The sequence below is a fragment of the Polypterus senegalus genome, chromosome 4 (genome assembly GCF_016835505.1).
Source record: "Polypterus senegalus isolate Bchr_013 chromosome 4, ASM1683550v1, whole genome shotgun sequence".
NCBI lineage: Eukaryota > Metazoa > Chordata > Cladistia > Polypteriformes > Polypteridae > Polypterus > Polypterus senegalus.
This window is the reverse complement of record NC_053157.1, coordinates 47,930,032-47,954,053: the sequence shown is the minus strand read 5'-3', so window position 1 is coordinate 47,954,053 and position 24,022 is coordinate 47,930,032. Positions and strand designations below refer to the sequence as shown.

At 39.7% G+C, this 24,022-nt stretch overlaps 1 protein-coding gene across 1 annotated transcript in view; it reads left to right on the top strand.

Annotated features, from left to right (window-relative positions):
* The window catches only part of LOC120527313, an 88,953-nt gene that overhangs the window by 42,678 nt on the left and 22,253 nt on the right, over positions 1 to 24,022 (top strand). Inside the window, exons 9-10 of the mRNA XM_039750578.1 lie at positions 19,001 to 19,170; positions 21,210 to 21,364. Coding sequence (XP_039606512.1) covers positions 19,001 to 19,170; positions 21,210 to 21,364 — 325 coding nt within the window. The remainder of the gene's footprint in view (positions 1 to 19,000; positions 19,171 to 21,209; positions 21,365 to 24,022) is intronic.

Genomic DNA, 24,022 nt, shown 5'->3' with positions numbered 1-24,022 from the left:
GCCACGTTTCACTTAGTGCAATAAAATCTATTTTTTTATCACTAATAAGATCGTTGATAAAAAACGTTTTGTTGGTTAAAGCTCTAACATTTAATAGTGCCATATTTAATGTTTCGGAGGTGCAGAGATGAATACTATGTGCGTTATTGATATTTGGAATAGGAACTAAATTATTTTTATTAGCGCTGCTCTGTGTGTATTTTTTGTTTAATCTGGGATCTGTTTTTATAGTTTTAATACATTGTTCTTCTAAAATAGTAATTTTAATTAGATTATTGGAGTTTATGCCATATTTCCTAGATTTTCTACGTGCATTGAGATTGCTTATTACAGTATTAATGTTGTGCACTTTAACGGAAGATTCTATTAAACACTTATGATGTCCTCGCACAACAGTATCATTTCGGAAGGGGTTAAGAGCAGAGATAGATAGTCAAGATACTTAATAATAAAATACCCAGTCAGTATGTGTGTTAGTATATTTCCAAGTTCTGAAGACATTTTAAAAAGATCCTTGTAAAGAGATTACAGAGGATAACATCTCTTTCCTTAAAATTAAATTTTTGGAAATTTTGGAATTGAGGTATTTAACAAGGAATAAGTTATACTTGAAACCATTCTAAATTCCTATAAGGTATAATGAGCATTTCAGTATTTGGCTGGTTTTGTGGGGACCTAGCGATAGCTTAAATATTTAGTAGAAATTTAACTACAGGTAAAATTCTGTTAAAACGAACTCCCAGGGACCTAAAAAATATTTAGTGTAATGAAAATTTAGTTGCAATGAGATTCTGTATTTGTTACTATAGTGCTTTCTTTAACTTGTGTCCAGGTGTTTGCAATCATTTCAATAGCTTCTTTTGCGTTAATTTTTATTTCCTCCTACCTACAAGTTATGCTGATGAGAATTTTTCTCAGCATTTCCTTGCAATAATACACTTTCAGGGTGCGAATGATGCCCAGATCCAATGGCTGAAGCACTGCTGTGCAATTGGGTGGGAGGAATTCAACGCGAACATTATCTAAATGTGGAAGCATGTTGTGGGCAGGACAGTTGTCAATCAGGAGCCGAATCATCCTTTTCTTCTTCATATTGTGATGTTTCTGAACTCTTTTCAGACCCCACTCCCCACCCAACGGGAACGACACACTGAAGTGCATCTCGAGGCGCGATTACAGCATCTGTGGAAGATTGTTTGTCCATTGCTGGGTCAGGGCAATGGCAGGCTCACAGCAGTGCAGTGAAGCGCCACAGAAGCAAATCATAAAAGATCGAGGTTGTGCTCTGGGTCCCTGTCTTGCACCCCAAAACACGAGGCTTAGTTTCAGTACTTTAGCAAAATTCTTTTTTCAGCTTGAAACGGGAACAGCACAGTTATTTATTGTATTCTGATCTGACACTCTGCTATATAAAGACACAGCAGTCAGGCAGGGTCGTGGCCATGTCAGTGACCAAGTAATCCTGTTATCTGCATTTACAATTTACGTGCTCCTAACCTTGCATCACCCATCGAGATCTTTTCTGTTTACTTTGGCGGAGAGATGTAGCATAGCTGTGAGCCTGCTATTGCCCCGTACAGACGCGGAGATCGCACTTTGGGAAACTCTTCGGCGTGCTGTCTAGTTGGGGGATGTCCCAAGAGAGTTTACAATCCTCACATTTTCTTGAATAAGTGCGGCATTAATAGGAATGTTTCTTGAACAAGCATCACTGAACCACATGAAAACTGCTTTTTCAAAGTCTTCAAATGCAGCAGTCCACATTTTTCTTTTTTTTTTGCTCTGTCTTTCAAGATAGTTGACAGTGTCGATGGCGAAATTCCGAATCCACTGGCAACGTCTTTTTTCTTTTTGTCGCATTTTTTTAATATGAACTGTTATCATTTTTTCGTGTCTGCCGTTTCTATAGAACTGTGACAATGAGTTAAATTCCAATGGATGTTTTTCAAATGTTGATGAGCAATAAGCAAAAGGTATCACTGAAAACTGCAGGAAACAAAAAAGGCAATAAAAAAAAAACAGTACAAGGAAAGTTTGAAGAAAGAAAAAAAATTACAGTGTTTCTGTTTGGGGATCGTTGTGCACAACTGAGCTGCAGTCACAGAACTTACTGCTCCATGGATGATTCATTCAGGCATTTCAAGGTCTTTTGTGCACTTCGTTGTAATGAAAGTATCTGCTGAATGTACTTCGTAGTAATGAGATTTCTATAGACTCGTGTCATATGGGGAAGCCGCCGGGACCATAAAAATATTTCGTTGTAATGAAAATTTCATTGTAAAGATATTCGTTGTAACGGAATTTTACCTGTATAAGTGTAGTCTATTTTTTAATGTTCTGTTTTCATTTTAAAAGTGAGTCTAAATATTTGCACCAAACTATTACATTGGCAAAATTCCAAATTGATATTGCAGTGCCCTATTTCTTGTTTATATTCTTCTTATTGTTGAACTTAAATGTGTAATTAAAATATATTTTAAATTTTACTAGGGGGTTCCTCCCGCTCACTTCGCTCGCCAGCCACTTTGCGTTTCTGCTGCTCACGTTGTGAAGGGGGGCTGAATGCACCCCAAAGAGACGCGGTTGCTCCTCTGAAACCCCCTCTTAAACGGTGATACAATGGGAAACAAATTTTTTTTTTTACCTTCTCTTTGCTTGATCAGCTGCTGTCTTGCTGCTGCTGCTGTGCCGTGCCGTGTGATCTGCATCTCGTGCAGGGCTTCAAACATTTAAAAGCCTGTACAGCAGCTGTCCTACTCTTTGTGTTTTATCTCCGGCCCCGGGTGTGGTTAAATCTATTGGCACAAAGTCCTGTCTCGCGAGATGTGAGTTCTTGATATTTTTTAGTTTATAATTTAAAAACAGAATAAACAGCATCACATTAAAGTTCAATACATTTTGAAAAGAATGATACCAAACACACTGTATATATGTAGGATTTAAAATAAGCCCGATTTAAAGCGTGATAAAAATACATTACATTAAAACGTCACCGTTGCACTTTTATATATAGAGAATAGATTATACGAATACTGTAGTTTCCATATCAGAGTTCTGAAGCTTTGTTGAGGTTCCCTACTCAAATGCACATTGTTCTGAGTCTGCATGTTTGCCCTGCATGTTTGTGAATATTCTCAAGGGCAAAATGCATGAACATTAATTTTCTGCACATGCGGCCATACAGCCTTACTACATGTTGTGCTAGGCAGGAAACTATTAATAGTCAGAATGTGTAAAGGATTGATAATTATTTTTAACTGTATGTTCATGTTTGCAGTATTAACAATTATGTTGTCAGTAATCAAGAGGTAAAAGGCTGCTCTTCATAAATGAAAAAACTCGGTGCAGGTATTTTTAAAAACAGGTTCACACCATATGTGATCATGAAAGTGTTGTTAATGTGCATAACACTTATAGTTTCTTACTGAAGGAGACATATTCAGGGTGAAAAGGAAGCTGTAAAGAATAAAGGAGCTGAAAAAAGAGCCAAAAAAGTAAGAGGACACAGTGCTTGTGGTCTTCTGATAGCTCAAGTTCTGGATGAAGTCTTGAAAATGAGCTAATCAGGCCTATTCTTAGTGGCTCCTGGAAGCAATTCTTTCTGCAGCCTTACTTATTGTATAATATTACAAAAACCACACCAGTTGTTAATTCTCAAATGATTGTTGTAAGCATTGTTCCAATGGGTCTTGGCAGCTCTGATAACAATCCCCAAAATAATATTGTAGCAACCCGGCAGTCCGCGCTGGCGGAGTGACGCCTTGTGGGTAAATTATGTAAAATAGTTGTGGGGAATTTATGGGAAATTTATGTGAAAGTTATTGTGTGTAAAGATTAACTAAGTTCGTAATTGTCTTTCCTGTTGTAAATGTTATATGTGTTTGTGTGCAGCCCGGTGGGGTGGGTTGGGATATCGCCGTCCGGGTTGTAAAATGTAAATAGATACCGCCGTTAAGAAATGTTGTTTGTTGTTGACCTTGACAGTGGTTAAGCGGATGAATTTGAGCTTTGCTTTCTGGCTATCTGTGAATAAAGAGATACAACAGGACAGAGCTGTTATTCATTGCTAAGATTTCATCTAAGCAATTAATGCCGAGACACTCGGAGTCGTGCGGTGTATGGGACACGAGTGCTCGTTACTTGAGAAGCTGGGTACAGCTGCGTGCTGCCGAGACGCTCGTAGTCGTGCGGTGTATGGGACACGGCTCGTGCTTAAAGAGCTGGGTACAGCTGCGTGCCTAATGCTGGCAATCCGCAGCCGACAGCTTGGAAGAGGTGCACGGCGAAATCGGCTTGAAAATCTTCAAGACTCGACCACGGGTCGCTACATTGGTGTCAGAAGTGGGAGACCAGGCTGTTTAGAAGACGCCGTCATGGAACAGAGTCTTGAAGAAGTAGAGCGTGCCATCTTAGAGAACAGCGTTACGTTAAAACGCCTGATCAGCGGAGCTGTGCGGAGAAAAGAGGCAGACCGACCTGATGGTGCCAGTGTTCCCCGGACAGTGTTGCGATCGTCCAAGCACGGCCAGAGTGGGTCGTCGGCAGCCACCGCGATACCCCAGGTTACCAGTCGGCGGTCCTCTCTCTCGGTCACCTGCTAAGCTGCCGCGATACAACGGATTGACGCCCTTAGAGCCCTACCTTGCACAAGTGGACCTGGCGCGATACACAATGAGTGGAACGCGAAGAAGCTGCGACACACTTGGCCCTTGCCTTGGAGGGTCCCGCACTACAGGTACTCATTGATCTGACATCAGAAGAGTGTCGTGATCTTCAGGCTCTCACAGCTGCTCTCACCAGTCGCTTTGGACAAAGAACTTCAGCAGAATGCAACAGAGACAAGCTGACTAGCCGACGTCGGCATGAGGGTGAGAGTATAGGAGCCTTTGCCGCTGGCGTCAGGGTATTGACACGAAAAGGTTATCCTACCTTCTCGACAACAGTGAGGGAAGAACTCGGACTTCATGCTTTCCTGCGGGCCTCACACCAGAACGTCTTCGCCAGCATGTCTGTCTATCATCACCCGAGATTTGAGCGAGGCAATGAGAGAGGCTGAGCGGTCGAAGACATACTACAGGCGGAGTCACCGGCAAAGCGAACACCACGACCGAGTCGATTAACCAGAGCCGTTGAGCGAAGGGTGGAAGGGGACCTGTCGGAGGTAGTGGAGGCCAGCCGCACCCAATCAACATCCACCCCCCGACAGAGACAACGAGTGGACTGCTGTTTTCGATGTGGAGAGCCAGGACACTTTGCCAGGGATTGCCCCGCCCCAAGTCCGTTACCTCGTACAGCATCACCGCAGGGAAAGCGATATCGGGTGAGGCCGTGAGGGGCCCTCGCTCCGTTTTTCAGCACCCCTCAACAAAGACTGCTTCAAAGTTGGGCGCTGTGGATTTTCCACTGGACTATACCTGGACTGCACTATTGATGGATGGCCATGCAGTGCCTTAGTGGACACGGGGTCCACTATTTGTTTGCTGAGAAAAGGAGTGTTGCCGAAACAGCTAGTCTTCTTCCCGAGGGCTGGACCCCACACATAGCGAACTACGACGGTTACGGGTGAGCGGACAGTAATGCCCGGAAAGAAACTGTTATCTGTGATGGTAGGGACGAGCCAGACCAACCACGAATTCTGGCTTGCAGATATAAAAGATCCGTGCATTATCGGGTTGGACTTGTTGGCCCGCTGGGGAGCATGTGTTGATGTCTCTAGGGCCGTCCTTTGCTTAAGTAATGAGAATGTGCCGCTCCAAACGGGCGGAACCGTCCTGGAAGGGCTGCTGGCTTGGATTTGCCTGAATCCGCGGCTCACCGGCTCCCGATCGTTGCTCAGGAGATGCAGAGGCTCAAGGGGATCCTCAGGAGAATGTTGCAGCTCAGACCAGTGCTTCCCAACGGTCTTCCTCACGCGACCACCCATCAGCTGAGACCGTCGCCGCTGTAGAGGAATTGGGCGTCGAAGTGGGGAACATCTGAACGCGACACAGCAGGAGCAACTTCAGCAACTTTTGAGAGACTATGTGGACGTTTTTGCGGCTCGAGAGGAGGACTGTACTAGGACGAATTTAGTGAAACATCACATAGACACTGGCAATGCCACTCCCATTCGTTTGCGCCCCCACCGATTGCCTCTTGCGAAGCGTCAAGCTGCCGAGGAAATGATTTGTGAGATGGCAGCCAACGACGTCATTGAGCCTTCGGACAGCCCCTGGGCTGCACCAATGGTCATGGTACGGAAGAAAACGGGGGGTTGGCGCCCCTGTGTGGACTTTCGAAGGTTAAGCGAAGTCACTCGAAAAGACTCGTACCCACTGCCACGCATCGATGATGCACTGGATTATGTGACTGGATCCTGCTGGTTCAGCACCTTGGACTTGCGCAGTGGGTATTGGCAAGTGGAACTAGCACCAGAGGACCGACACAAAACCGCATTCACCATAGGGCAAGGGTTGTGGCAATTCAAAGTGATGCCGTTTGGGCTGTGTAACGACCGCCACTTTTGAAAGACTGATGGAGAGGGTGCTGAAAGACATTCCCCGAACCCGGTGTGTGGTCTATCTGGACGATTTGTTAATCCATGCCAGAGACTTTGATCAGGCTATCCACAACTTACGGGAAGTCTTGACGGCCATTCGTAGCGCCGGGTTGCGGTTGAACCCCGCAAAATGTAACCTCCTCTCCCAACAGACTCAGTTTCTGGGACATGTGGTTAGCGAGAGTGGAGTGGCTACCGACCCAACAAAGGTGACTGCCGTGAGCAACTGGCCCCCACCAGCCAACGTCACCGAGCTGCGGAGCTTTCTGGGCTTAGCCTCATACTACCAAGATTCGTGAAAAACTTTGCAACTATTGCTAACCCCTTGCACCAGCTAACGAGTAAGGGCCAACAGTTCGAGTGGACGGAGGACTGCGCCGATGCCTTCCAACAACTCAAAGCTGCTCTTACCAGTGCACCTGTCCTGGCATACCCTGACCCCAACCAACCCTTTATTTTGGACACGGACGCCAGTAATGTGGGGGTCGGCGCAGTACTCTCCCAAAAGGGGGAGACCGGAGAAAGAGTGGTGGCCTACTATAGTTGCAGCCTCAGTCGGCCGGAGAAAAACTACTGTGTTACCCGGCGGGAACTATTGGCAGTGATCTTGGCAGTGCGACACTTCAAGCCTTACCTTTTGGGCACTAAGTTCACGATTCGAACTGACCATGCTAGCCTTACATGGCTGTTAAACTTCCGGCAACCTGAGGGCCAGGTGGCAAGGTGGATAGAAATACTTCAGGAGTATGATTTCGAGGTGCAACATCGACCAGGACGGCAGCATGCAAATGCTGATGCCCTCTCCAGGCGGCCATGCGTCCTCGATGACTGCCGATATTGCAGCCGGCAAGAGGAAAGGGGTATGGGACCATCATCATCAGCAGCCGGACTAGAAGAACGGATGGAGCAGAGGAACCATTCACCATCGACCAGTTAAGGCAACTACAAGCAGGCGACCAAGTGCTGAAGGAGGTAAGGGGCTGGCTGGAGACCCAGGAATGCCCGATTGGCAAACCGTATCTTCCCAAGGGCCGGAACTCAAGTTGTTACATTCGCAGTGGGGCAGCCTGGAGTTGCACGATGGTGTGATCTACGAAGATGGCAGGCACCAAGAGGGGGTACTGACCATTTGCAACTTCTGGTTCCCATGGCTTTACGCACAACGGTCCTCCGTTGGGTTCATGGAGCAGCTGGATCTGGGCACTTTGGAAATACAAAGACAGTCGTCGGCTGCGGCAGCGATTCTATTGGCCCGGATGTCGACAAGATGCGGAGATGCACGCCCACTGCTGTGACGTTTGCACGGCGCAGAAAGGACCTGGTCAACGCTCTCACGCGCCACTACAACAGTATCTCGTCGGGATCCCATGGAGAGGATTGGGGTAGATGTGCTGGGTCCTTTCCCTACCACAGAGGCCGGAAATCGTTTTGTTTTAGTGGCGATGGACTATTTTACCAAATGGCCGGAGGCATACGCCATTCCAGATCAAAGTGCCTCCACAGCCGCTCAAAACTGCTGGAGAAATGTTCACTCGATTCGGGGTGCCGAATGAACTGCACAGCGACCAGGGGCGGAACTTTGAGAGCCGGTTGTTTAAAGAGGTGTGTCAGCGGATGGGGGTGAAGAAGACCGGACCACCCCTTCACCGCAAGCGATGGACTGGTAGAACGGTTTAACCGCACCTTGGCGCCCAACTTGCGATCCTCACTAGTCAACACCAGAGAGACTGGGATCAACATTTGCCTCTGGTCTTGTGGGCGATAGGACGGCTGTTCAGGAATCGAGTCAGTGCACACCGGCGGGGCTGATGTTGGAAGGGAGATGCACGCCGGTGGACTTGGTGTTTGGCTCACCCCTGAGCCTGAGCTTGCTGGCGGTCACGAAGCGGACTATCTCCGGCGATTGAAAGAGCGACTGGACACTGTACACCAACTGGCCAGAGAGGCCCTAGAGGGAGCTGGAGCCCGCCAGAAGCGGGCATATGACACTCGGGCGCATGGTCCAACCCTGAAGCAAGGGGACAAAGTGTGGGTGTTTTGCCCCCAGAGGAAACGGGGGTTGTCCCCAAAACTGACGCACCATTGGCAGGGACCTGGAGAAATTTTGGATGCAATTTGGACGTGGTTTTCGAGTCCGAATGCCTGGACGGGGCAGACGGGTGGTGCTGCATAAAGACCGTTTGGCACCATACCACCCATTGGCCCCAGCACCAGAAAGACTTGAGAACCAAAGCAACTCTCCAACATCCACCCTCGGTGCGAGACAGAACTTGACAGTCTCAGGACTGAGCCTGGCACGGGTGATGAAGAGTCAGGCAGGCCCAAAGCGTGTCCGCCGGCCAGGACATTTATCAGACTTTGTTTGTGAAAATTAGGGTTGTGGGGACACTAACCCTCTTGGGGGGGGGCTGTGTAGCAACCCGGCAGTCCGCGCTGGCGGAGTGACGCCTTGTGGGTAAATTATGTAAAATAGTTGTGGGGAATTTATGGGAAATTTATGTGAAAGTTATTGTGTGTAAAGATTAACTAAGTTCGAATTGTCTTTCCTGTTGTAAATGTTATATGTGTTTGTGTGCAGCCGGTGGGGTGGGTTGGGATATCGCCGTCCGGGTTGTAAAATGTAAATAGATACGCCGTTAAGAAATGTCGTTTTGTTGTTGACCTTGACAGTGGTTAAGCGGATGAATTTGAGCTTTGCTTTCTGGCTATCTGTGAATAAAGAGATACAACAGGACAGAGCTGTTATTCATTGCTAAGATTTCATCTAAGCAATTAATGCCGAGACACTCGGAGTCGTGCGGTGTATGGGACACGAGTGCTCGTTACTTGAGAAGCTGGGTACAGCTGCGTGCTACCGAGACGCTCGTAGTCGTGCGGTGTATGGGACACGAGCGCTCGTACTTAAAGAGCTGGGTACAGCTGCGTGCCTAATGCTGGCAATCCGCTAGCCGACAGCTTGGAAGAGGTGCACGGCGAAATCGGCTTGAAAATCTTCAAGACTCGACCACGGGTCGCTACAATATTTTAACTATATAAATTATTGTGTTTCAGTAGACAGCATAAAACTTTCATCATTCAACTTTAGAAAGCTTTATTTATTGTAAAAGGAGTCATGAGCAGTTATCATGAGAAGGGTGATTGCACTAGAGCAATGCTCTCTTTTTTGCTTCTTCATCAATAATCTTCTACCTACAAATCAAACATTTTAGGCTGCAAAAATTCATTTTTGAACTAAGTACTCTACTACTACTCTACTCTACTCTACTCTACTGGGACCCTAACATGAATAAAACAGCTTTCCATTTCATTAACATTTCAGGATATTTAGGCTTAATATTTAAGCTATATAAAATGTTATTTTATAATATTTATTACTTGAAAAAAAATTTCTTACCATAAATGCAACAATAGTGTTGAAAGGACACTATGAAAATGTATGAAAATGTGCCTTACAGTATGAACTTTCCTGAATTAAGTAAAGAAAACAGTTGTCACGTTGCATTCCTCAAAACCCGTAGTCATGCAACATTAAGTATAATTGAATCAATGCTTCCTGGAAAGTGGGAATGATAAAATAGAGAAGTTCCATTTATTTCCATTTCACGTGGCATTTGCTATCCTTTACTTAGTTGTTTTTAAACTTTTAGCAACCTGCAGCTATTCAATGAGTGTATTGTAGAATTAATATGCATAAATATGACAACAATAAACACGTGACCTTATTGTGGTCACAAGGCAAAGTTAATTGTTATTGCCAAAATCTGAAAACCCCTGGATTATTTCCTAATATCGGGGTATCTTAACAAGAAGACAATCGCAATCCTAATCAATTAAGGTTTAAAATAGACTACAAACAACATGTCTGTAAAAAATATATAAAAAAAAATATAACAACAAAAATATAACTACAGGAAGCTAAAATGGCATGGGCCTAAACCTAAACATGAAAAAAAGACAAGATGGTATGTATGTATGTATGCAGGTTGTCTTTGGTGCCCATTTACAATACCCATAATAAAACACTTTACATTAGCTTTGCATACATGTACAGTATAATTGCTACGCACCTTCATTTAAGTGAGTTCCATAAAAGAAATTTTCTGTGTGAATGCAGCACATATATGCACAATATGCATTAGACTCAGATATTCATTGGGTTCTGAATGTTTTTACCAATGGAAATAAAATGTCACTTGACTGTAGCCTCCTATAGAGATAGACAAATGTACATTTCAGAGAGTGTAAAAATTTGTTCTCCTTGAACTAGTATAGCAAACATAGCAGTCTAGCTTTGTCACCAATCCACTTATTCAGTTCACAATTCCTGACTTCTTTTCTTAAAAAAATTTAATGTAGTAAATCTATTTCGATAAAGGCAGCAGTTTCATGTTTACCTGACAAAGTAATGAACTCTACTTTAAATGTGTTCTGTGTTATTTTACATAATCACACTCTTCACCAAATCACTCAAGAGTCCTCAACACATCCTTCTCAGAATCTGAAGCATTTTATTCATAGTTTTAGTTGGGGTGGCACGGTGGTGCAGTGGTAGCGCTGCTACCTCGCAGTTCGGGTTCGCTTCCCAGGTCCTCCCTGCGTGGAGTTTGCATGTTCTCCCCGTGTCTGCGTGGGTTTCCTCAGAGTACTCCTGTTTCCTCCCACAGTCCAAAGACATGCAGGTTAGGTGGATTGGCGATTCTAACTTGTCCCTAGTGTGTGCTTGGTGTGTGAGTGTGGGTGTGTGTGTCCTGCGGTGGGTTGACGCCCTGCCTGGGACTGGTTCCTGCCTTGCGCCCTCTGTTGGCTGGGATTGGCTCCAGCAGACCCCCGTGACCCTGTGTCTGGATTCAACGGGTTGGAAAATGGATGGATAGTTTTAGTTGGAAACAATTATTTGAGAAAACTCACCTTCAAAGTAAAAATACTGATGTCAGCTTATGCCATCATTGTACAATAGGCTTCAATTATAATGCAAGACCATCTTTCTATATCCTCAAAAACAACACAAATCACCAATATAAAGGTTGACAAGACATTCCTTGGACAGTCTAGCATATTAATCTCAGGTTAGGTGTTCATACTCATTCTTAAGAAAAAAACAATAGTCCCTTTGGGTGGAGGTTGAATTTTAGTTTTGTTAAGTTTGATTTGGTTGTATGGATTGTTATTTGCGTTTAATTAAAAGCAACAAAAAAATAATAAACATAATAGTGCCTTTAGTGCCTAAATTATAAATTAAATAAGGCATTGCACTGGACACCCCATGACAGCAAAATTCTTTCCAATGTCATTATTTGCTAAATGGATGACTTGCTTTTATCAAATATGCAATATAGATCACCGCAAGTGAAAAATATGACCCTAATTTACTTCATCTCTTTCTTGGTGACTTTACAAAGCAGATCAACATGTAATGCAAATCTTGCTTTATAAGTGAAAAAAGTGCAGTCTCCATATATACAATAAACAGGCAATATTTCCTTTTAAACCTCAGATTAAGTGATGATTGTTTCTATATTATATGTGCATACTCCCACACTGTGAAATATTAGTTCTTAATATGTGCTACTGTGTGTTGTTGGTAATTAAAGCTTTTCGCATAAGCTGTAATTTTGCCAACCCTTGGCACAAAGAAACATCATACCCCGGGAGAAAATACAAACATTCAACAAGTTACAAATTAGAAAGTTAAAGAACTACGGTTGCAGAACTTTTACATTATAGTAAAAACACTACAGTAGTATTAGTGAAGTTTCCATAATGATAAAAATATCATAAACTGTCAGAATATTAAATGTATAAACATATAAATTAATAAACGTATAAAGATATCCATTTACATGTTCTGACCTGTCTTTGCTAGCAAAAGCAGAGACCAGTTGACTAAAGGTCCTACTAGTTCCACAAATACTTTCTATAATGTGTAGTAAATTAGTCTGATTTGTGGCAAATCCTTCACTTGTTCTGCCAAAATGGAAAACATGTCAGATCAAAATGTCTGAAAAATAAAAGCCTAGGGAATGATAAAACATTAATGTGAGACAAACAAGAATCGTAACCAAAGGCTCTGAGAACATGATCCTAAACCCAATATGGAACCCAGACTTGTAGTCAAAGTGAATCTGCAAAAAGCAAAAACGTAAAAGAGAATAGTTGCTATTGCACTGAGTATTGTTAATTTTTAAAAATATTGTTCAAAATGCAATTGGCAAGATCAAATGATACCCTTTGTCTTGATCTTCGTTAGCCCATTATGCCATTCTCTTGTTACAAAATACTATAAATAACAAAATATTATTATGAACAATAGAATAAATAATGCTAAATTTACCAAGTAAGTCCATTCATCCCTTTTTGAAATCTGCTTATCCTGAACAGGGTCACAAAGAAGCTGAAGCTTATCCAAATCCAAGTACACATTTATTCTTTTTTCACTGGTACAACAGTTTCAACCACTGTTTTTATCGAATCAAGACATCTTGTTTTCTTTACCACGAGAACAACAAGCCTGCTGGATACCTTCACAGTAGGCTGGAAGCCAGCAGCCATACCACATGCACTTCAGAACAGATCAAACTCCTGAAACTAAGCATGCTTAGGCTTGGACAGTAATTGGATGGAAGGCCATCTAGGAAAAAGCTTGGGTTTCTGCTGGAAGAGGTGTTGGTGAGGCCAGCAGGGGGCACTTACCCTGTGGTCTGAATGTGGATCTCAATGCCCCAGTGCAGTGATGGGGACACTGTGCTGTAAAAATGGCACCGTCCTATGGATGAGATATAAAACCAATGTCCTGACTCTCTGTGGTTATAAAGGGTTACATGGACATCCTTTGTAAGGATGTCCATCTCTCAATTAATCTCAGTATAAACATTATTTTTATATACCCTATCTATGTCTAATATGTGTGTTCTCTTTCTCTTTCTATCCAAAAATAGCTTTTCTGCACCAAGAAGCCAATTTAATTGCAAACTAATGTAATCCATGGGAATATTTTGTATAAAATGTGCATTAGTGCAGTCTCCCTGCTTTTGGCTGATTGGTACATCACAACATAACGATGATTTTAAAACATTATGTTATATATACAAAGTTCATTCTGACCTCAGGTATCTTGTAAAACATTAACATAAGCAGACCACATGTTCTTTTCTCACAGTACAATTCCTACACTAGCAACACCTTAAGTAAATAAGGGAAAGCGCAAAACCACGTCACCTGTCATTTATACTGCATAAGAAGAAGTTTTCAGTAGTCCTGTAAATAAAGCAAGTCATGTATTTGGAAATCCCTCACTTAGCAACAAGAGTAAAAGATATTAATGACACCGCTGCTTTTCAACACCAAGGAATGGTGAGACACACCCATATTCTATATGCTACAAGCTTTTGTAGTTATCACTTGGGTCTGGAATTCCTACCTTCTATATTTGGCTTCTGCTAAAATTTGGTAGACATGAAGTATGTTTCCCAGAGTTAGTAAATACTGAATAGCCAGTTATTTATTCTTCACAAGTTTTTCTGCCAGGTGAACATAGCAAATCAATTTGAAGAATATTTTTTCCCAAAGTACATTTCCAAGGCATTCTAACACTTCAGCTATAAGCAAATCCTTAATATACAACCAAAAACAAAACAAGTTTGGTTAATTTTAAATTTGTTCACTTCAGATAAAGAAGGAATTGGAGATAAGATTAAGGTCAAAATCAAAATACCTAAAAATGCATCCAACAAAGAAAACGGCCATGAACAGGAAGGTCAAGAAGATGTGTTGAGACTACTGTTTGGGCTATATGTTTAGATGGTTCAAAGTTATAATTCCAAGTCCAATTCCATAATCACATTCCATGTATTTATACAACATGAGAAAAATATGGTATCATAACTGGGTCAAATGAAACTGACAGTGTTGGTGTTCAGGAACTCTGAAACCCTTTTTTCTTTGCGGCTAAAGCTTCTGAGGCTCTTGCTGTAATGCCTTAAAAGGGAAAGGGCAGAGATATTTTAACTAGTGCTTGGGAGGTGAAGCGTAAGCCACAAAACAAGCAAAGGTCAAACTGTGTATCTTTTCTAGTTTTTGTCGTAGCCACTAAGCAAAAACTTGTCAAAATACCATTGAACCAATTATTAAAACAAAACTATAACTATAAAGACACTCTCTGTGTTTTTAGGTTTCTGTCTAATCTTGAGTGATCAGGAAATGCATGATCATTTGTACATTTATACCCTTTATTCAGTGACATCATGGGTTGTGACTTCAGATGTCCAGCATAGCAGCATGACTAGCAACCATACACAAGCTAAGTCCAAAATGGTGGTACACACAAGAAAAAAATGGCTCCTGATATGACTTTAAATATTTGTAACAACTTTAGTGTGTGCCACAAAATATTAGTGATATAATTCATATTGAAAATATGGAAACATCAGAAATTAAGGTTTAATCTCAGGAAAACAATTAAAGTAAAAAAAAAAACCTAATTAACAGGGTAAGCTGTAAACTACAACAATAATCAAAATTTCCATTAATCATTGCAAGATATACAGGTGCTTGCAGATTACAAGCCAAATATTAATCTAGTTGCATCCTTATTTTCTTTCCCAGATGAATGTAGTGCTTTCAATGCCTGTGACCTGACAGTTCTTCCCATGCTTCTCTATTTCTAGAATGAATATTTTTAAACAAGTCAATGCGTATAAGGCATCCTGTCCAGATGAAATTTGAGGACTTTTTAAAAAATACGTAGCAAACACCTAACTTGTTTTTCACTGACATTTTTAATGCCTCACTGAGAAATTCTACAGTTAACATCTGTTTTGAAAAGACTTTAGTTATCCCTGTACCAGAGTAAACTAATGAAGATGGCCAAAATGATTATGACCCGGTGACACACACACCAATTATAATGAAATGCTTTGAAAGACTGGAGATGGAATATATAATATGAAGTATTCTAGAAGGCTCAGACCAATTACAGTTTGCATTTCATCACAATCTGTGCACATTACACAGACACTGCCATATTTATTGAACCTCATACCATCCTGGAACACCTAAATAGCAGACACTGATATTCCATGACAACTCAGAATTTAAGACCATCAAAAATTATTACTAAGCTCCTAGACTTGACAACCAGTGACACCCTCTGAACCTGGATTTGGTCTTCCTAAATGGTAGACCCTGGCATGGGCAAACTGGCAGTGTGATGAGCCTCTGTTCTTTATTTACTTGTGATTATGTGCCAAAAAAACTGCATTATTAAATTTTCTGATGACACCACTTTCTTTGGTATACCTCTTAACAAAAACAGAGAACATATTTACCTGGTTATACACTGGTGTCAGGACAACAATCTCCCCATCATCAGAAAAACCAGGACCTGTTTAAAATATAGACTTCAGTGATCAGGAAAATACATCAAAGAGTATGCTGTGAATTGGGTCAATAACTTTAACTTTCTTGGGTTCTCCACCATGACTAGAAGTAGGCACATCAAATCTTAGTTATCATGAAGATAGCTCATCAGTCAGTGCCTTTTCTTCCTCAGATGTCTGAGAAAAGCCTGGATGTCTCATCATCTTTGATAGGTTCTTAATGGAGTCTGTGGCAGCTGGCTCATTACATCCTGGTATGACACCTGCTCAGCTTAGGACCACACAGCACTGCAGTGGGTGGTTAAGTTATAAAAAAATATTACTGGCAAACAGCTTCCTTGCAAAAAAATAGGACTATTAGTAATTACACAACTAAATTCAGGGATAGTTTTTATACCTGGGTCATATCCTTGGGTCATTACTGCATAAATATTTTTCATGTCAAATGTCTGCTGTTGTGTTACTATATGGTGTTATAGTAATTATATTTTATTTAGTTTCTTTTGTTGGTATTATACCACTATCACTACATACAATTAAGGGGTTTAAGTACTATGTATACACAAGAATTTGTGTGAACAGGAACTTAAATTGCACCATTCTATGTAAGTATGATGTGGGCTTTTTAAAATATTAACATTATGAACCATTTAGTCAATGAGAGTAGGCACGTTCAGATCTGCTTTTTTATATACAACGTCTATAGATATACAATCTATAATTGGCTTTCTTCTTGTGTTATTTCTCATTTTGAAAGCCTTATCTATGCAGTTTCAGGCTGTCACTCTATAAAACAGCTTTCATATTTTAGTTTTGACTTTACTGTTATTTCACTCTAAATCAGTTAAGCTGTTTAAAACTGATAGTAAACTTTTGTCATCAGTTTGTGGAGCTTAAAGAAAACCAGTTTCACTTTTTAAAAACAAGTATTAAATCTATGTATTTCTTATGAACAAAACTGTGGCATATTTTTAATATGTATATAATTTTTAAAGTTATTTTTATATGCCTATATTCAATGAAAACAGAAGTAGATTAAGCTTATCGGAAGGGAATGAAAAATATGGTGGAGAGAAAGGTTGAGCTGAAATGAGGGGTACAAGCATACACCAATATACGAGGATTTCCACCTTTCCTTTGCTTATGTTTACATTTCAGAGAATCAGGAATTGGTAACAACCAGATGATGAAGACACTTCGATCTCAATCTGTTTCCAAAGATCAAACTTCATCATTTTTATTTCTGTTATGTGCCTGTTGTGGTTACAAAACAGTGTCAAAAGCTGAGTCAGAGGATACATGTAAGCAGCTGATTCTGTAAATAGTGTGTCTGAATTCAGTGGCACTCCCAGCAGTATGCAAAGTATGTAGTCTGTTTACATTTAAAGATTAGAAGCAAAAACCAGTTACTGTATTGTACCTATTAATCAATAGACAGATAAACTATATACTATTCATAGAGGTGATTGCAAAAGCAAATGCACCATTGCCAGTAGAAAGCATAGTTGAAGAGTGCTAATTTCCCCATTGAGTTAATTAATCCTTTATTAAATGTACAAATACAGTAAGTAGGTGACAGAAATCAGGCAGAAGTATGGAGTTTTCAAGTGCAGAACAAACAGAGAAATATATTGAGCCCTGTGTAGTATGAAAGACTCCTGATATCAACAGACAGCATTGCTAAATGCTGGTTATATAGGTGTTCATCATTTTGTTTTCTTTTATTAGACTAGTGGTTTGAGAAAAGCATAGTTAGTTTTATTGTTAATACTATAACTATACATATGAGTCAGTCTTTAAAGGTATAGTAATTCTTTATAGTAAACGGGCTTTGCAATGGACACTGTGGCTTCCTATAAGAAAACATAATGAAAATGTGTGTATATACTGTTTTATATAACCTTTTTATGTCTGTTTTATATAACCTTTTATATAAATATCTGTTCACTGTTTTTTTTACTTTTTCTACTTTTTTTTCTAATTCTGTTTAGCTATTACTATTTTAAAGCACTTTGAGCTACTTTCATGTATGAAAGTGAGCTACAATGCCTATAAAAAGTATTCACCTCTTAGAAGTTTTCACATTTCCTTGTTTTAAAACATCGAATCATTGTGATTTAATTTGGCTTTTTTCACACCTATCAACAGAAAAAGACTCTTTAATATCAAAGTAAAAACAGAGCTCTGCAAAGAGATCTAAGTTAATCACAAATAATAAACACAACATAATTGATCACATAAATATTGACTACCTATAACATGACCCACCAGAATCATTGTTGGTGCAGCCTATTTGCTTTAGAGGTTGTATAATTAGTTAAATACAGATCACCTATCCGTATTAAAGGGGTTTCAATTGATTGTAAATTATGTAGGTGCACCTTATTTAGAAAGTAAGGTTCAAAACGTTTATTGTGTGTAATAATAAAATGTATTGCATTTTTCATTCCAGCAGGTCCTGGGAAGCCCTCTTTATAGCTGTTATTGAATTTGTTATTTATTTACATGATTTACTCCTGCCCTCATTTTGCTGCATTAATTAGGTCAGACTCTGTTCAGCTGTTATAAGATACATTTTATTTAAGTTTAGCCTTATTTTTCCTATATCTTGTTCAAATTGTTATCAAAAATCAATCATTCCAATAAGTAAAGTAACCATACACCATGATATACATTAAGAAAACTACAGTGAAAAGCTGTGGTTTATTCAAAAACATAGAATTAATATTCAGACATTAGGAAAGCACCGGAATGAGAAAACAGATGCTTGGGACAATCCTATTTTCTTTTATTGCCAGCAAATTTAAAAATAATCAGCACAGAACAAAAGGGATCATTGATCCATCTAAATCGCCTTTGTGCTTTAAATAGTACCAAGTGTTAATTCATTGTTATGGTAAATTAAGATGATAACTACATAAACTTTAAAATAACCCAGTAAAAATCTTACTGATCATGTGCTTAGGTTGTTCTATACAACAATATAGTGTTTTTATAGCTTCATCTTTTAATATTATTAGACACTGTTTTCATCATTAAACGCAATAGAGGCATAGCCGCTAGTGTTCTAATCTGTTTTCTTTTTCAGGGGAAGTCATTCACATTGAAAACTCTGCCTCTTTAAATGACAGATTGTTGGCCAACATAGGCAGACATTGTCCTCGCATCCTGTCACTGTACAGATGTCATAATGAAATGCAAACAATTACTGATAGAGGGCTTGATGAGCTATTCAAACAATGTACAGACTCCCTTAAGGTATTTTCTATTTACTGTACACAATATTAAATATCCAATCCCTTTGTAAGAACTAATCAGGGAAGATGTCCAGTTTACTGGAAAAAATGCACATTCAAACTCTGAAGAATAATAGTTTGTTTAAATAACTGGTGATGTCATATTGATGCCAATTAGAGATTAGAGAAACAATTAGAGATTAAGGAGAGCACATTGTGAAGAAGAACATAAAAAAAAAATCACAGAAGAAAATTAGAAATGCTAACAATAGTCTTGGAGCTGTGAATATTTTCACACAAATCTCTCTCCATTCTTGAGACAGACTACTGCCCATTCCAGCATTGGTTCCTGTCTGGTGCCCAGCGGCTGGGATAGGCTCCTAGCAACCATGAAAGGATTAGGCAGGCTTAGACAATGAATAGATTAAAGAATTTCCATACTTCTTGATTCTGCCTGCTCACGGATCAATAGTGTACTGCCGCAACAAAGAAAGAGGCAAGCATTTAAAAATCGGAGTAGGACCAGGAAATGAAAATGTCAACCAGGAAACAAAGCTGGTGGTTGTAACATGTAGGGCAAAGAATCATGTGATGAAATCAATCAGAATTAAACATCGAAAATAATCCAGACATCAAAACTAAAAAGTCAGAAATCTTATTACCCACAAAAGGGTCTTAGAACAGTATGCACAATCTTGAACAAGGACATATCACAGTCGTTATCTTCTTCTTTTGGCTACTCCCATTATGGGTTGCCACAGTGGATGATCTTTTTTCATATCTTCCTGTCCTATATATCTTACTCTGTTACACCAATCACCTGCATGTCCTCTCTCACCACATCCATAAATCTTCTCTTAGGCCTTCCTCTTTTCTTCTTGCCTGGCAGCTCTATCCTTAGCATCCCTTTCCCAATATACTCAGCATTACTTGTCTGCACATGTTCAAACCAACGCTATCTTGCCTCTCTGACTTTGTCTCCAAACCATCCAACTTGAGCTGACCCTCTAATGTACTCATTTTTAATCCTATCCATCCTTATCACACCCAATGCAAATCTTAGCATCTTTAACATTGCCACCTCCAGCTCTGGCTCCTGTTTTTTGGTCAGTGCCACCGTCTCCAACCCATATAACATAGCTGGTCTCAGTACCGCCCTGTAGACCTTCCCATTCACTTTTACTGATACCCGTCTGTTACAAATCACTCCTGACACTCTTCTCCACCCATTCCAACCTGCCTGCACTCTCTTTTTCACCTCTCTTCCACACTCCCTTTTACTCTGTACTGTTAAACCCAAATATTTAAACTCATCCACCTTCGCCAGCTCTACTCCTTGCATCCTCACCATTCAACTGACCTCCCTGTCATTTACACACATGTATTCTGTCTTGTTCCTACTGACCTTCATTCCTCTCCTGTCTAGAGCATATCTCACACCTCTCCAGGTTCTCCTCAACCTTCTCCCTACTCTTGCTACTATCAAATCACAATGTCATCAGCTAACATCACAGTGCTGGCTTAAATATTGTCATATTGATGACATCACAAAGTGCAACATCTAGGATCATGCTTCCTAGAAACACATCATGTTGTGGTGATAAGTACTCAAAAGTGGCTGAAGTCAATAAAATAACCAAGATGGCATCTCAGCAAATTCAAATCCATCCATCCATTATCCAACCCAGGTCATGGGTGTCTTCTGGAGCCAATCCCAGCCAACACAGGGCGCAAGGCAGAAAACAAACTCTATATTGACAAGGCAAGGCCATCAATGGATGACACATAGGTTAATCACAGGCTTTATAATTGAACAGCTGCCATTTATATTACATAGAAAGTTTAACTGACAGTTAAGAATGGCAGTTTTAGAATTAGTTAAAGAAGATATTATTGTGTGAATGAAATGCACAGGTACAGTATGTGTAATAAAATACCACAAAGATGCAAAGGTTAATTACAATTATTGTTGTAAAAATTGTTATAATGGGTAACATGTCTATTTTAATGTTGAATTCTTTCTTGATAATACATTGACACTGGATTTTAATTCAAACCCAGGAGCTGAATATTACCAGCTGCAGTGGACCTGGGTTCAATGGAGACTCCATTCTCGTACATGCCAGCATGTACTGCCCTCATATCACATCAGTGGACATCAGCTGGACTGGAGCCACAGACAAAGGCATTATGGCAATTATACAAAGCTGCAAATGGTAACAGTGTTGATTGTTAAGATTGGGTTGGCATGTTATCTGCTTGTATTTAAAAACTAATAAAACATATGCAATACACAGATAATATCATTGTTTTAAAATGTTTTATGTCATAAGCACTTTTTTAAAAATAACCACTTTTTTAGAATTACAGTTTTTTTTATTTGTTTCTTTAGTGTCTATGATTGTATATATTAGTATCAATGACATGATTTACTGTAGGTTTTTGCAGTATGCGTTAATGTATTTTATTGCACTCCAATTTGGTTTTAAAATAAACTTAATTATTTTGTGTCATCTATGTCACAAGAAGGTGATTTAAATAAGAGATATTAAAGCAATCAGTTTATTTAGTAAAAAGATACAGGTAAACAACTGTTTTTTTAGACATTTTAGAGCTATTAAAAATACTGGAAATGTTTCTGAGAGATTAAGGTGATTTGGTCTATGCTAGTAAAGGTTTTACATATAATATTTTACATATGATGCATTTCTTTTTTGCACAAAAATATCCCCAGTCCCTTCCACTGAAGCAGTTTAGAGAGCTCCAAATATAATTTAAATGTGTGCATTTCTAAACATGATAAAATACAGTATTATTTGTTGTATACTGCAGCACATGTATTATAATTCAGCAATGCATATAGATCCACTCTCACATATAGCTAAGAATTTTTAAGTATTATGTATTCTGAATCATGATTAGGTGCAACTTTGCATGCCATTGTTTCAAATGTAAATAACTAAAATAGAAAATATTTAAAATTATCATCTGTTTTAGTAGTTTCTAAACTTAGTCTGGCCCATCCTGTATCTGCTGGTCTTATTTGAAGTGATTTATAAATCAATGACCACATCCTGCCTATAGTTAGCTTCTTGCTGTGATTTAATTTATCACATCTCTATTTGCTTGGTTCTTATGTCCTTTGCCTATCCATCAATTAGGAACATCACAGGGCAAAATCACTCATATGCCCATGTTTAGTCACATCAGACTACCAGTTAACCTTTTTGTCTTTGAGATGTGGAAAGAAACCTGAAGTCAGTTCAAATGGGGGGAAAGTGCATATTCCATGTAGACAATGAGTTCTTTAAAAATTACCTTTCAGAGGTGAGTGTTGCAGTATCTAGCAACAGATGGATTTACAGGTGGGGACGGTAACACTTGAAATATGCAAAGTTAGCAGGTAGACAATAAAGAGTTACATCATGGTAAAAAACAGAAAACAACTAAGTGCTCTTCAAAGCAAACAACTGCCACAGCCACAATCTAAGATAACAGGAGGTTCTCGAAATGTTTCATATGTTACCTTCATATCAGTTTTCCCCCTAATTACAACAAACTGATCAGGCACAACACAGCTTTAATTTTATTTGATATCCTAGAAAGCATTTGTTTGAATAGTTTCTGCAGACAACCAGACAAGTTTAAAATATAGTAGAACACACATGTAGCATTTTTCTAGGGTCCGATGACAAATATAGTGTTAAATGCAGAAAACTATCAATGATTAGTACATGCGTGGGTTTGTTGTGATTAGGGTGTTTTATATCTTCACTCTACTTTATATATTGAAAAATAGTTATGATAAAGTCTGAAGTGTTCCAATTTAGATCTGTAACACAGAGCTAATATTTTTGATTGTGATTAGCAGAAAAAAAAGAGTCAAACATTTCAAGGGGGATTTGCACCATTCTTGTAAGAACTGTTTTCCATCCACATCTGTACCATTGTGCTCTCACCATTCCCTTGGACCACATGTTTCTATATACAGAAAACCAGCACTAATAAATGCCAACAGATCAACAGCATCAATCATTTCCTGTTTCTCTTTCTTGCCATCATAAGCTTACAGATTCGGAAAATGTTTTGCACTGAAACAACATAAAAAGTAGTGCAGCAACCAGCATCTGTCTGACAAAATTGTTTTATTACTTTTCCACATAGGGGGCATGTCCTGGACAGCCATCTCTATCCATATCAGATTTGCATCAGTCAAAAAATGAATTTCATCAGTTAAAAAAAAATAGATGCAAGGTAAAATCAGGATCGAGTCACTTTTAGCTTTAATGTGAAGGTAGCTTTAAAAGACTTCTTCAGTCAACAACTTTTATTCTCAATAACAACATCTAAAGAATTGTTAAATGTGCAAAAATGCCAAATATGGGAATGTGAAATTGAGGTTCCATTGTTAATGCGTTTTCCATAGAAGGGCCCACACCACTGCTATTGCAAGGGGAGCCCTCAGATTTTGCGCCACACCAGTGTTCACTGTCTGTTCTTCCTATATTTATGTGGGTCTTTCTGGGGGTATTCTAATTTTCTTCCCACTTACCAAAGTTTAAATTACCATGGTATGAGTGAGCTTAGACTGTAATGGATTTAGGTCCCATAGAAGATTGTTTCCTCCTTTGCACCAAGGTTTGCTATAGTAACAAATGAATGTGTTTGATTATTTTGAAGCAATTAAGGGACCACATTATTAAGAAAGGTGTGAAGGTTACTTTTTATTAGAACAATTCATTGCTCCATTATCTTGTATCTACTAATACTAGACAGAATGGATGGATAACAATGTTCACCATGATAAATTTATTAATGGAATCCCATCCCAGCTCTCATGATATTTTTTTATTCTGCAGAATTAGAGACAGGTG